Here is a 16,677-nt window from a genome sequence, read left to right on the forward strand (position 1 = left end):
TTCTCGTTCCGGCGTCACTCCGAACCGGTGTGCCGGTATTTATTTAAACTCAATACTTACTTAACTACCACTAAAGAAGACGGCGATAAGTTGTACATATACTTGCTAAGATATTTTTCGCTTTAGATTTAAAAGAATGTAACTTATTTGATGTGATTTTTTTTTGCAAACTTACGGACTTCGATTGTTTTCGAAAGTTTTCGCAGGACCCTAACTAAAAATTGTGTAAGAAAAAGTGACCCAATCTCAATTGGTATGATGAAAAGTGAATCGAACTGTTTGGTGTAAAGAAATGTTGCTTTCTGAACTTGTGATCTGACTACATTCTGTCTGATTTCTCGCAATGGGGGAGATTGCAAAAGATACGGAGATGCTCGAGGCCTGGGGGCAACCTCTCGGGCTTTCTGTTTGGATGTTCGCAGAGCAAACAACTGCACAATAGAAGAAGTTTTATCGAGAATCATGGCGAATTCCAGTCGCTACAGTTCCTATAACTGTCTATCCAGCTGGGACAGCTATGACAGAATTCCAAGGTAATGTTGACATTTTATTGAAATAAATACAAAAAAAGCCATGAAAATATCGATTTCAAGCAATAAAGCATTTCAAATAAACATATTATTTTTCATTGTAAAGATTGATAAGCAATTATTGTTAATGTGTTTATTGACTGTGTTTTTCAATGAAGCCATAATTTCACCGTATTTAAGCATTCATTGAATTGAAATAATAAACAATCAATTTAACAAAACCGTTTGTGTCAATTGTTTTTTTTTTTTCAAAACATGGAATAATTATTTAAAAATCATAATTTAACATTTATTAATGAGATTCGTTTGATCTTTATTGCTTTTTTTCATCGCAGCAAGATCTGCCAGAAAAATAAAATTAATATTTTTTTGTAATTTAATACTCATTTCAGACGCATAATAAATGTTGCGGTTTAAATATTTTTTTGATTAAGTTGTGTTGTTGATTATATAATAAATTGTCAGGGGAGGAGCGGTGCTGCCGTAAATTAATGGTCAGCCGGAGAGAGTGTAGACCTTTCACGATGAGGAAATTTAGGTTCCCACACTTAAATTCTGCACTGTCGCAATAAATTGGGTTATGCTTGAGAAGACGACACCTCATAATTACGCCCCCAATCTCTTCCCTTCTTGAGACTTTTCACACCGGTGTAAAAATAATTATTTAATATTAAATGTTGGCATTTTAAATGCGAATTTTTATTTTTATTCACCATTCGAAATGGCAGAAGAGAATATCACCTTGCTTTTAGCCGCTGTATTTTTGCAGTGGAATATTATTTCTTGCTTTAACTTTGCAGGATTACAATTATAATGATTTCATGGTTAGTTTAAATTGACCAGATACCAAACCAAAAAAACCTCCCTTTAATAGATTTATGAACCACTACTTTTTAATTAAATATATTTGGTTAATTTTTTTAGAGTATCGCGTTGCTTAATACAAAGACAAATATGTTTCTTTATTTAAAAAAAAATATACGACGTAAAATAGTTCATATAAAACTTTTATAGGGTGATTGAAGAGGTCATTCAAAATTTAACCAAATAAATATTAAGGCTGTGTATATATTCCATAGGTTTATTTGGTTAAATTTTGAGTGACCTCTTCCATCACTTCATTTAGTAGTTGATATAAAACTTGTACGAAGTGATGGAAGAGGTCATTCAAAATTTAACCAAATAAACCTATGTAACATATTAAGCCTTTGTAATATAATCAATAGGTTTATTTAGTTAAATTATGAATGACCCCTTCCATCACTCCATTTAATAGATGATATAAATAAAACTTTTATGAAGTGATGTAAGAGGTCATTCAAAATTTAACCAAATAAACCTATGTAATCTATTTTATAAATTATTTGTGTGAGTTTTTATTTAAAAAAAAATAGGAAATTATTTTTAATATTACCAAATATCAACAAATGTATGAAAAATATGTAACTTGGACCCTCTTAAAAAGCGAATTACAGTATGGCTAGTAGAAAGTGGTATAACAGAATTGGAAGCCTTGTTTCTGTCTGACTGAATTGAAAACTGGACTGGACAGGACTAGACTGATGACTGGACTGGATAGGAATGGACTCGAGTGGGGTATTCCAAAAATAATGAAAAAATAGTAATAAAGATTTTTTGTAAACAATCTTCTTTCAAATATTTTTTCCCTTGTAACGACTACGTAACTTCCTAATTAATTCCCCGTTCCTACCCCCTCTACTCATCAATTCTGCTGCCGATTCGGGTTTGTTATCCTTTGTTCTATGCGTAAAAACCTTGACTTATAAACATTAGTTTAACATTTAAAATAATAATATTTGACAATTCAAAAGTATTTCATCAATAAATGGTAATTTAATATGCCTCGACGACATCTAGTGGAACATTTAGCACTAACAACGCCTACGAAAGGAAAACTAGGAAAGCTTACGTAAATGAAGTTGGTGGTTTTCAGGTGAAAAAAATGTTATAAGCAGTAATTATTGTTGAATCAATTGGAGATTTTTTCAATTTGTATGAGTGTTTCAGGCTAATTATTACTTATAATAATTTTCCGAATTTCATAGACTAATAAACCTGCAAATTATTGTGAAAATTCTCTGCTTTTTAGACGTAGGTTTTCTTTGCTTGCAACCGGCTAAAAGGATTTCCACGCTTTTCGCGATGTAATATTCAGGTATTCATGCATTTTCCCTTTGAAGCACATTTAACCTTTCAACTTAAATCTACTATCTAATTTGTCAGACTGAGGAAATTACTTTCCTTCCATTGAAAATAAATAGTGTTTTGTCATTATTAAATATTTTCGACACTGGCGTTTTAGAAATTGAAATGAATTTATTGTTTTTCAATGGAAAATGTGTTTTCGATAAAATTAGTTTTAGAGTTCAAACTACCAGGAGTGGGACAGTGGAATTACGACATCCCCATTCGGGTATATTGGGAGGTTATTGGGAGAAGAAATAGACGAGGAAGTGGAAAGCTAGGCTAGTCACCAAATACGGCAAATTCATTCAAGCCACGATTCGATTCTAAATTATCGTCTTTCACCAGGGCATTAAATGTTACTCACAAACGTGCCGCAAATATATGTACAGTGTACAGGGTCCGTCACGGGAATCGCAAGGCTTTCAAATAAAATGTACTCGGTTAGTTTGCCTTAAAACTATTTTTATTTATTGCATAACATACTGTAAACTGCGAATCTATTTTTACCAGCTTATGTTTTGACGTCGCCGTCACTCAGATGTTGAGAATTTATATTTAAACATTATTGTAGCTGGTCCCGAAAATTTGTGAAGCGTCAATTAAAATCTTACGTGGAATCCGAACGATTTTCATCTTAAGATCTGCAAGGCGGTCTGGCTTGTCAACATATACTCGGAACTTGAGATATACCCACAAAAAGTATTCACATAATCTTGGATCAGGGGAAAGATTCAAACATAGGCTGCATGGAAACTAATCCCGTAAGGCAGACATTTAATCGCGAGCTGAACTTCCTAATTTAACAGGCAAAAAGAGTCCACCTCCCACTCTCTGATGCCCACTTCGCGGCTGTACTAGCCAATCAAAACATGGTGTTTCCGTGACTGACCCTTTATATTTTATTAATTGAATAGGAAAAAAAAACTTGCAAATTAAAATTGTTAAATTCGGTCAATGGGTGAATCAAAAAAAAAAAAAATCAACCGATTATATTACTTTACCGAACCGATAATTTGCGTTTTTCTAATTAAAGTGAGGTTGATAATTTTGCAGAATATTTATTATTCGTACTGTATTTAATTTGGCTAATCTTCTTAATGTATACAAATTCAGACTGCGCTTACAAAATTCGAAAAGTAGTCTGCCGTTATGGCTGAAAATTTTCAAAGTTTGTTGTTATTAGTGTCAGGAGTGTTTAAAAAAAAAATTTCGAAGAAATCGAAAGCTCCCAAGGAATACTTAAAAGAATATCTAAATGTAGGAAATGGTGAAAGAAGTCGGAGACGTCCGAGAAAGACATAAGTCCAATAGCGGGGTCCATCAGTAGTTTATAAATACGTAATGACTCGATACACCTTATAACAATGTGTTTTATTTCTGTTTGCAGGGTCCGCGTCGAGTACTATGTTAACGAGAACACATTCAAAGAGCGACTTCAACTATATTTCATCAAGAACCAGAGATCAAGTTAGTATTGCATACATTATTTATATTTTATTGACTGACTGTAAATATAATGCTCTTATACCTTATCTCTTATACCTTATCACTTAAATATAAACATATTGTTTTTATATTTATTCTATTTTTTATTTTATTTTTTGTTTATTGCAGAAACAAACAGTACATAGTTACATAGATGACAATAGTTACAAAGTTATAAAAGTTAGTACAATAATTGGTACCAATGACATGTCGCTGACATAATTATATACATATGAGGTATATTATACATTTTACGGTTAAGTTACATTTTTAAGTTAATTAGTATGCTGGGGAAGGAGAGAGGTGTGTGTGAGTGTTTGTGTGTGTGTACGTGTGCATGTGTGTCAGGGTGTGGTTGTATGTGTTATGTGGGCGAGTTCAGTGTGCTAAAAAAGTTTTTCTTAAATAGAGAGAGAGAATCAAAAAATATATCGGTATTTGTGCTTGTTTGAATTGAGTTGAATGTTTGAAGGATGCGAGAAATAGGGGAATTGGCTGCAGCGTTTGTATTATTACTAGTTGTGTAAAAAAGGTTGGTGTGTCGAGTTCTTTTAGATGGGGTGTTAAAATTTATTTGGGATAGAAGTTCTGAGCAGTCTATTCCGTTGTGTATTATTTTATGGAGAAATGTCATGTCAGCTACCGTTCGCCTGGATTTCAGGGATTGGATTGGATAATACCTTTGTGTATAAACCTACAAGTATAATAAAAATAACGTGGATTCTTAAGTTTTGATCTGAGCAGGAATTTTTTTTAAATATTATTCGTTTAAGTTTTTCACTGTTCTAACGTTACTATTTGCACCCCGTTTGTTTAGTAATTCTGTAAATCTTTAATAAAATAAATTTTATCTAAATAATTTAAAAGTAATATTCGTCGTTGTATACCTTTGTGATGCCAGAAAGCGGTTTGGTAATGGTATAAGAAGTTGGGGACGCCTGAGGAAGATTTAACTCACTATCTCTGCACTAGAATGAGATACGGAGTGGAATTAAACTAGATTTATTGTAATTTCTTTAAAAAAAAATAATGATTAACTAATGTTTATAAGACAAGGTTTTTATGCAAAGCACAAAGGATAACAAATTATTATAAGCAATAATTAGTCGCTTGAAATACCCATACGAATTGAAAATATCTCCCGAGTAAAAATAAAATATTGAATTACTTGGCGTGTTGGAAATAAGTCTACGTAGCTCAGTGGTCTCAGAGCCCCTGACCGGACATCAGAAGGTGTGAGTTCAATACCCGTCGGTGGCATTTATTTTAACTCGGGAGATATTTTCAATTAGTATGGATATTTCAAGCGACTAATTATTGCTTATGATAGTTTGTTATCCTTTGTATGAAATTAATTCTGCATGAATGGGACACCCGAGGAAGACATGGTATAATAATGTCAAAACTTTACTCCGAACCATTCATAACCCCGAGTTATATATATATATATATATATATATATATATATATATATATATATATATATATATATATATATATAAAACTAGCTTACACACTCGTGTATAATCTCCAGGGGTTAAAAACCTAAGAAAGTAAAAAACGATCCCTGCCTTCGAAAGTTTGTATCTAAACTCCGAACAATTAATATATAATGCGGGAATCCTGAACTTTTCCATGAAGATATACCAGACCAAGTTTAATATCCAATTTACTTTTTCAATTCTACAAACAATTTTCACGCATTAACATTTTAATTATTCACATGCTTTTTCATAGAAAGAGAGCGTGGCAGAATAATGGATTTTATAAACACTACTAATTTAACGTAATTTTTTGCTTGTATGTAATTACAGTAGTCCCAATAGCCGGAACCAGTAGGACTATGGCATCCCAAATTAGGGGTATGCTGTGAGATTGAAGGAAATGACGAGGGGAAGGAACTTAGAAAGAAGATAAAAAGCCTAGCTATTCAATTCTCGTTGCCGGACACGGTTCACGGTTAAACCAACGCTAACGTTTCTGATTTCAGTGTTAAGATTATTTATTTTTCGGAATAACTTTATTGAGTAAAACCTCAAATTGTAATATTTAATTATTGAAGACAATATTAGCGATTTCTAAACGAAAATCTGAAACAGAAAAATCAGAAAAGAATACGGTCACATCTAGGACACGAACCCAGGACCCTTGTCTTTCCGGGACACTGTCCTAGATGTGACCGTTTCCTTTTCTAATTTTTCTGTTTCAGATTTTCGTTTAGAAATCGCTAATATTGTCTTCAATAATTTAGATTATTGACTGTTACGATGAAATTTAACGTGGAATGGCACATGTACATTATGTAACTTTAATATATTATTTAACAATTTACACATTTTGTATTAATTAAAATATGAAAAAAATCTGAAACAGAAAAATCAGAAAAGAATACGGTCACATCTAGGACACGAATCTAGGACCCTTGTCTTTCCGGGACACTGTCCTAGATGTGACCGTTTCCTTTTCTGATTTTTCTGTTTCAGATTTTCGTTTAGAAATCGCTAATATTGTCTTCAATAATTTAGATTATTGACTGTTACGATGAAATTTAACGTGGAATGGCACATGTACATTTTGTAACTTTAATATATTATTTAACAATTTACACATTTGTATTAATTAAAATATGAAAAAAATCTGAAACAGAAAAATCAGAAAAGAATACGGTCACATCTAGGACACGAATCTAGGACCCTTGTCTTTCCGGGACACTGTCCTAGATGTGACCGTTTCCTTTTCTGATTTTTCTGTTTCAGATTTTCGTTTAGAAATCGCTAATATTGTCTTCAATAATTTAGATTATTGACTGTTACGATGAAATTTAACGTGGAATGGCACATGTACATTTTGTAACTTTAATATATTATTTAACAATTTACACATTTGTATTAATTAAAATATGAAAAAAATCTGAAACAGAAAAATCAGAAAAGAATACGGTCACATCTAGGACACGAACCTAGTACCCTTGTCTTTCCGGGACACTGTCCTAGATGTGACCGTTTCCTTTTCTGATTTTTCTGTTTCAGATTTTCGTTTAGAAATCGCTAATATTGTCTTCAATAATTTAGATTATTGACTGTTACGATGAAATTTAACGTGGAATGGCACATGTACATTTTGTGACTTTAATATATTATTTAACAATTTACACATTTGTATTAATTAAAATATGAAAAAAATCTGAAACAGAAAAATCAGAAAAGAATACGGTCACATCTAGGACACGAACCTAGGACCCTTGTCTTTCCGGGACACTGTCCTAGATGTGACCGTTTCCTTTTCTGATTTTTCTGTTTCAGATTTTCGTTTAGAAATCGCTAATATTGTCTTCAATAGTTAAGATTATTACACATTTGTATTAATTTATATGGTATATTTGTGGCACGTTCCAGAGTGGTAAATATTTTCACCAGACACCATAAAGACCACCATTTAGACTCTAAACTTTGCGTGAGGTTTGGTGACCAGATTTGGATAGTCAGGTAATATTTCATCTCCGCTACCAGGTTGGAATATACTTTCAGTATCGCCCTGGTGCAAGACCACCATTCAGTATTTAACAGTTGCTCGTAATGGGTTAAACCGTATTTGGTGACCGGATCTGAATAGCCAGGTACTTTTCCAGCTTCTTCCGCTCCCCACTACCAGAGTGGAAGATACACTAAGTATCGCCCTAGTGTAAGAACACTCAGTACTGAAACGTTACTTGAAATGGCTCTTCCCAATCTTCTTTTCCTCCGCAAATAATATTACAACATCCGCCGATTGGAGATCCAATAGTCTGACTCCAGACGGTTGGTACTTTTGTGCGGTATTCATATAAAAAAGAACCTTCTGCCTAGCAATATACCCCAATCGGGGTTTCCATAGTCTCACTGACACAAGAGGGCAACATACATATGTTTTTTTTAAAGGTTAATTACAAATCAATTTTATGCGCTCGTTGGGGATCGCTAACATTTTCCAAGGCTTACACAACATGCAATTATACTTATTAATAGCGGCTACTTATATAACATATAGTAGGTATTATAATCACTTCATATTATTTCAATAACATACAAATAACTTCTCGTGTGTCCTCGTTCCAGATACCTCCCTACAACCCTTCAAAGTAGTAGCAAGTATGAATTATTGACTTTATTAAAAAGGTAATTTTTTCATAGAGGGTGACTTTCATAATTTTCCCTAATCGATCTGAAAGCAAATTAATTTCTTGGCATCGTTGAATTGTTTTAACGAAAATAACCAACAAATAGCTGAATATCGACCCAATTTTAAATTGACATGAATTGGAAGTTGGTAGTTCAAAATTCTCTATAATTACGTCCAACTGCAGTAAAATAGTAGCAATATCAACAACTCACGCTGCTAGAGGCGCTAATGTATCATGATCGGCACTCCAAACGGAGAAAAATTAGCATTGCTTATTTATTTAGAATCTCTTTGAAATATTGATAATCCGGTTAAAACGGGATTGCAGGCCTTTAAGGAATAAATTAACAGGTTTTTCTGATTAAACTTTAGTAATTTTTTAGTATATTTTTGCGAAGATTTCGAACACGTGTTCCGACATCGAAATTTACTAAAAGTTTATCAGGAAACCTTTTCGTTAAAGGACTGCAATCCTGTTTTTTTCCGGATTATTAATAATTTTAAGAGGCCCTAAATAAATCAAAAATACTACCTTTTCTCAATGAATTTTCTTTCGCATAAAGAAAACCATTACAACCTTAAAAAATATGCTTTATTTTTTATTTCTTTATTTTTTTTTTTTTTATAGAAACAAACAGTACATGATTTACAGAGATGAAACAATATACAGGGATAAGATACTTCATGTTGTGTACCTATGAAATGTTTCTTTGTAATGACTGCTAAGTGGTATGTTTATTCCTTAATTACCAGGTGACTTGTGTAGTTTATAGGTGTGTGTGTGACGTGTGTAATGTATGTGTGAGTGTTTGTGTGTGTGTGTCTGTATGTATGCGCATTGAATACTTTAAATTATTGACGAAATGCCACTTTAGATAAATTGAAGGTTTTCCTATCGTTTCGCTTGAGTAGAATACAAATAAAAAAAATAAATTACTCAATAAAAAATATAAATGTAAACTACAAACAAAAATATTTTTTAAATATAAATGTTTGAACGCGTAAAGGAAACAGATTTTAAAACATACAGTATTTTAGCTAAGATTATCTGTGACAGTTTCACTTGACCAACTTTTTTGTTTTCTTATAAAATTATTTACAAAATAAAAAACAGTTTTGTGCTTGAAATCGAATGTTTCTAGACTCCGTTTGTCAAGCGATTTTAATGCCTACAAAATAATGTATACCAAGAATATACACATTTTTGGCTTGTAGTTGCCTCTTAAGTATAAGTAAATTATTCAAATGTTGAAGTTTTATAGGATGGTACAAAGGCGGGTTTATAGTAGGGGTATGTCCCCTACTATTGACGTTCTCATTTCTTGAGATTTCGGTAGTGGTCCGAAATGTAAAAAAATAAATGGAAGTAAGATAGGTCAGTGCAAATAGTTTTTTTCTATATAAAAAATACCTTAATAAAAATGACAGCATTCACGCAAGTACTTGTAACTTTTGTTTGTATTTTTATATATGTTAATGCCATTTAAAAACAGTTAATGAACAGCTCTTCGCCAAACAGACATGGTGTCATTTTTAAATCATTTTTTTACTATCACTTTAAAAACATTACATAGTTTACATTATAATAAGTTTTTAAATAACGTATTATTTGAGGTTGTGATCTAATTTCACGTCATGCAGATTCGTGAATCACTAATTCGTGTTTCACGAATACTTCCGAATAAGTCCGAGTGAACGGTTCGAGCTCAGTTAGTGCCGAGCGCAGGTAAAACTGTAATCACAGAATCTACTCTACTACTCGAAGTGATGACCTTTATCGATTCACTGAAGACAACATATATAATTTACACAAATTATTATACTGCGCTTTTACATAAAGATCATAAATTAAATTGAAAACAACAGTATAACCAAAAAAAATATTAAAAAATAAAGCATATAACACTTGTTAAGATATTATCCCATTAACTTTTAAAAACCATTGAATAGTGTGATTAAAAAAATTAAAAGAGTATTATGAATAACTAAGCGTACGCCTAAATTATGATTAACTACTCGTTATGTACATGAACTAAAAAGTGCAGAACTAATTTGGCTTCGAATGAGTCTAGATTTAAAACGAGAATATCAGCGACATCTATAAGCTCATTGCCTAGTGTATACTCTCTCCATAACAATTAAAAGTAACGAAAAAACTTTAAAAGCTTTTATATACATCTTCTGTTAAAAGCAGCCTCATTGATGTTAAATAATATGTCGATATCCAAATTGATTATGTTTGTTCCACTGACACGACTATTGGCAAGTTAGTTCTACAGGCCGGGGATAAAACAGCGCATGTTGTCGGTGACGTAGATAAGCTTTGGGAAGATGGAAATTAATTTTCACACCATCAACGAATCAATCTGAAGAAATTTGTAGGAATGTGCTCATTTGACTCGTAGATGGTTCCAGAGAAAGTCAGTAGAATAGAGCCACAGGTGGTAGCTATTTATACAAACTCAGGCAGAGAAATCCCCCAAATTTCTTTTGGACCTTCTCAAACATGAGAGAATACTTCATTTGTACGCAGTGGGCACATTCCACGCGCAAATGATATAATATACACGGTCTGAGGCAGTCAACTCTTAGATCAGCAACATCATCAGCTATAGGCAGACTGATGAAACCTAAGCGCAAGCTAAATAATAAGTTAGGTGATCGCGCTTTTGGAGCATCTGGGCCGAAGGCTTGGAATAAACTTCCTCCGGAACTAAGATCCATAACAAGTCCAACAGAATACAGGTCTTAACTAAAAACTTACCTTTTTAAGCTGTATACCCGAGAATTAAATATTCCATTCCTGAGAGTAGCATTCTTGTATTGCCTGTAATACATCGTAATCTCACTTTTATTATTGGATTTACATTATTCGAAATATGTCTTACACCGAGGGACGAATTACATTTAGGAAAGTGAATTCTGATCAAAACCTTGCACTGTAGTACCATTCAGCATAATTTTTATCCTAAACACGCTCATTAAAGAGCATAAATGTATATTATTACAAATAATTCCGGATAGTCCAATTATGTCCTAAATCTTTTATCTAAATTTTGCTAATAAACAATTAGTTTATGTTAAAATCAAGTGTAAATCTCAAGTGACCAACCATGTTCGTATTCTAATGTATATTGTCTCCATATTTAGTCAGTAATAACATAAATCATTGTCCAAATGTATTATATATTTGTACAGCGTTCTTTCGATGGTTTTGCACACAAACGGTGCCATAAAAACCATCCAAATATTATTATTATTATAAGGGAATGTATAAAAAGGAAAATTTCTGAGAGCCCAGCTACGAATTACGGGAAAATAACAAAGCAACCACAAGCGGCATTTCACAATGTTGTGTACAGAAACTAAAGTTTTTTTTTTAAATAAGGAGCCTAAAATACTCTTTATATATTAGGTAAAAAAATATAAATGATTTTCATCTTCCGTTTAGGTTTTGAAATGTCAAGGACCGTTCTCAAAATAATGGAACAGAAGAGATAAATGAAATCAAGTCAAAGCCAAACTCTATTTCATTGTGAACTCGTCTCTAAATGTATATTTCTTTCCTTTGAACAAAGATATCTTTTCAGCATTGAATATTGGTAATAAATAAATATGCTAACATCTATTTTTTATTATGAAATCGTAAACGTAGTTCACTTGTACCAGAAATGTGTCGAACAAACAAACATGGTGGGTTATTTAGTTTCATGATAATTAGAAAGCTGTATTATTATTTTTAATGATAAACTAATGTTTATAAGACAAGGTTTTTGTTCATAGCACAAATGATAATAAATCATTAAATTAGTCGCCTGTAATATCAATACAAATTGAATTCCCGTCGGCGGCATTTATTTTTACTCGGGAGATATTTTCAATTTCTCTTGGTATTACTGAAATATCATAAGAAAAATCTGTGCAAATTTCATGACAATTCAATAGTTTCGTTCACAGACACTAAATCGCATATGAAATAAAAAATAATAGAAATAAATAAATAATAATAAAAACACATAAATTTGTTTTTGACCACTATTGTTTTATTTTCATTCTACCGGTTTCGGTACATATTCTGTTAGGGGTTACGTACATATTCTATTATTCTACGGGTTCGGTACATATTCTGTTAGGGGTTACGTACATATTCTATTATTCTACGGGTTCGGTACATATTCTGTTAGGGGTTACGTACATATTCTATTATTCTACGGGTTCGGTACATATTCTATTAGTCTATTCGGTACATATTCTATTATTCTACGGGTTCGGTACATATTCTGTTAGGGGTTACGTACATATTCTATTATTCTACGGGTTCGGTACATATTCTGTTAGGGGTTACGTACATATTCTATTATTCTACGGGTTCGGTACATATTCTATTAGTCTATTCGGTACATATTCTATTATTCTACGGGTTCGGTACATATTCTGTTAGGGGTTACGTACATATTCTATTATTCTACGGGTTCGGTACATATTCTGTTAGGGGTTACGTACATATTCTATTATTCTACGGGTTCGGTACATATTCTATTAGTCTATTCGGTACATATTCTATTATTCTACGGGTTCGGTACATATTCTGTTAGGGGTTACGTACATATTCTATTATTCTACGGGTTCGGTACATATTCTGTTAGGGGTTACGTACATATTCTATTATTCTACGGGTTCGGTACATATTCTATTAGTCTATTCGGTACATATTCTATTATTCTACGGGTTCGGTACATATTCTGTTAGGGGTTACGTACATATTCTATTATTCTACGGGTTCGGTACATATTCTGTTAGGGGTTACGTACATATTCTATTATTCTACGGGTTCGGTACATATTCTATTAGTCTATTCGGTACATATTCTATTATTCTACGGGTTCGGTACATATTCTATTAGTCTATTCGGTACATATTCTATTATTCTACGGGTTCGGTACATATTCTGTTAGGGGTTACGTACATATTCTATTATTCTACGGGTTCGGTACATATTCTATTAGTCTATTCGGTACATATTCTATTATTCTACGGGTTCGGTACATATTCTGTTAGGGGTTACGTACATATTCTATTATTCTACGGGTTCGGTACATATTCTGTTAGGGGTTACGTACATATTCTATTATTCTACGGGTTCGGTACATATTCTATTAGTCTATTCGGTACATATTCTATTCCACAATTCAATTAGGGGTTAAAATTCTTCACCGTAGTAACAAAGGCAAAAAATTAGATAATTTAGAAGCACTTGAAATCAGAAAATCCCTCAATAATAACTCCAGTATAATAAATAACCAAATTAATCTGTCTTATAGTCCTATTCTAGATATATTTCCAGTTAACTGCGCTGTTCTTCCTGGAATTCCTGTAATTACCCCTTACACTTTGTCCACCCCTCCCTCAAACACTTAACATTTTTGTATATATATGTCAATATTTTTTGTAGTAGATCAGTTTTTAATATTCTCCTGACGAATGAAGGGTTCTTCCAAAACCGGTAGAGTGAAAATAAAACAATAGTGGTCAAAAACAAATTTATGTGTTTTTATTGTAAATTATGATGAGCCACAAAGTGAATACTTTTTACAATTACGAAATAAATAATAGCATAGTATATGAAATCAGGTGTGTATTTATAGTTATGTATGTATGTTTTATTTATAATAGTATATTTTTGTCCACCAATGTTCAGGTATGTCAAACAAAAGGATTTTCCACTTTATAGTCAGTTTTTTTGCTTGCCCTCACTGGCAGAGTGCATTCAGACATGCAGCGCGTCCTCCAGCATTCCCGGCGTGCCACTGGCACTGTACGATTGATTAGCGTACGAACTACTAGTATGCGAAATACTACGAGATACACATGTCACTGGCATGCTGAAAATCACTACTGGAATGCTTTTGAGAGTTTTACTAGTATATGTATCTGAGACTTTATAGTTGAAATAGTTAGGTGAAAATCTCAATTCTTTTAGATTAATCACACACAAAAAACTATAATTTTCCACTTATCAATGGTAAAAAATATTATTTCATAAAAGATTTTTAAATATTATCACTTTTGCCGTAGCTATTACTCTTTTGCAGTAAAATACAAGTTGAAGGAGCAAACTCAGAGCATTGTTCCGTCACCCTGGTATATAATTCACTAATCACAAGGCTTAAAACTTTGCATTGCAAAAGAAAAGAATTGTTAGGCTTTTGTAATTCGAGTCTGATCCTTTATATAAGTCGGAGGTTCCAGTCAAATTACTGAAAACCGTAGCAAGCTCCATACAAATATTCTATTGAACACATGAGGATTTTTCTATAGAAAAAGAGAGAGAGAATCTAAGTAATTTTTGAAATTGAAGCCATTCAGGGATTTCACAGTAGAATTCTGCTGGGCTTTGTTCAGCCACATACGCCATGTTACTAATATAATTTAAGGTAGTGTAATTGTAAATGGAAGTGTGTCTCATTTAAATTACTGCTCTAGTGTCCTTTTCTTGTGTAATCAAACACAGATAAAGAAATTGCAAATAATTCAAAATAAAAGCATGCGAGCAGTATTGAATTGTAGTAGGTATTCTAAGATAATTAGTATGCAGAAAAAACTATGAATGTTGAGTGTGAGACAGCGAATAATTTGCTATACCCTGTAGAAGGACTGCTTTCATTTGACAATATTTTATACCACTGGTATCACTGCTAGACCAGTACCGGATAACAGTGACTAGCATAATTCATTCTGTATCTAGCGTCCTAACCCCGCGGTTGACTACTGCCCCCGTCGTTACACCGCGAGCTCCGTACGAATTCTCTGTAATAATTATTCTTACAATAAATTCATCGTCAGTATATTCGAGAGTTTTAATCAATATCTAAACAGCAACAACTGAACACAGATTTACGGATTAAAATCGCGAGCTTATATTCCAACCTCTCTGGCACGGAAAAACACCTTTCTACAACCCTAATATTTATATCTAAGCTAAAAAAATATGATGCTCCCGAAATACATGTTTAAGAATGTAAATTTTAATTTCGGAATAAATGGCTACCCCACGAGGAACTGTGGAGATTTTAGACTTCCAAAAACGAATTTGTCGGGAACACAAAATAATCTCTTATTATTTTAAAGGATTTAAGATTTTTAGTGAATTACCGACATTTGATAAAGAAGCTAAAAGCCTTACTGCTATTCGTGGGTTATGCCTAAATACTATAAAGAATAAGTTTTAGATGTATTGTAAAGTGTCCTTAATGTCATAGAAATAAGTTGTTAAAAGGTTTATACTAGATATAAAAATGTTATTTTTTATAACTAAATAAAAACATACAAAAATATCATAATATGATGAATGTATCGCTAGTTATACTATTCCTACACGGTCGTTATTTCAAAGTAAACAGAGCCTGTACTTCTACGTACACGCATTCAGAGTCAGGACGGGAAATTGCGGTGCCTCGGGCGCCAGTTAGAAAATGTGCACACACGGTATTTTACCAATAGAGAAGTTGAATGTAAATGGCAGGCAATTAGCTTCCAACCCCGGCAAAGAACAAATCCACGTTTCTATGACAGTGTCACAAATAAAACGTTTTGAAAATACTGAAAGAATAATTAACGTTAAAGGATGCAAAACGTCAAGCATTGGTCCATAAAGCTAATAACAAAATGGTTAACTGCCTTTGGTTGAGTTGAGTTGAGCAAATTGTTATATAATATTTTACTAAAACACAAATAACTTTGTTAAAATCACTTTATTATATACAACCTCTACATGTTTCATGAACGAAGTTCAAAACGATGAGGTGAAGGAGTGAAATGTGATAGAGGTCGTCTATAATAAAGTGATGTTAACAAAGTTATTTGTGTTTTAATAAAATAAATAATGCCATCACAAAGTGATAAGCTTACAAAATAAATTTTGTTCGAATAATAAAAATAAAAAATGTATATAATAAATTATTAAACGCAATAATTAGTCCCTCGAAAAATCATCAGAAGGTGAGGGTTTAATTTTTGTCGGCAGCTTTTATTTTTACCTTGGAAATTTTTATTCTTTTTACTCTTTTAATTTGTTATCCTTTGTGCTATGCATAAAAACCTTGTCTTATAAACATTAATGTATCATTAAAAAATAATGTGATATAATATAAAATCATACTTGCATATTGATAACGCGTTTAAAGAAAAATAATAATAATTTTGGATAATTTATAGACAACGCTTCCCTATAATTTTTGGTTCCTTACAAAAGGCAATCTGCCTAGCTAGGAACTAATATCGTCCTGAAAAGACATAA

General features: G+C 32.4%; 1 protein-coding gene across 1 annotated transcript in view; it reads left to right on the forward strand.

The window, feature by feature from the left end:
- The window catches only part of SLO2 (slowpoke 2), a 463,125-nt gene that overhangs the window by 370,982 nt on the left and 75,466 nt on the right, over positions 1 to 16,677 (forward strand). The window contains exon 2 of the mRNA XM_089646001.1: positions 4,126 to 4,205. Coding sequence (XP_089502127.1) covers positions 4,126 to 4,205 — 80 coding nt within the window. The remainder of the gene's footprint in view (positions 1 to 4,125; positions 4,206 to 16,677) is intronic.

This window comes from Hesperophylax consimilis, chromosome 23 (assembly GCF_061612785.1).
Source record: "Hesperophylax consimilis isolate HC1 chromosome 23, BYU_Hcon_1.0, whole genome shotgun sequence".
NCBI classification, from domain to species: Eukaryota; Metazoa; Arthropoda; class Insecta; order Trichoptera; family Limnephilidae; genus Hesperophylax; species Hesperophylax consimilis.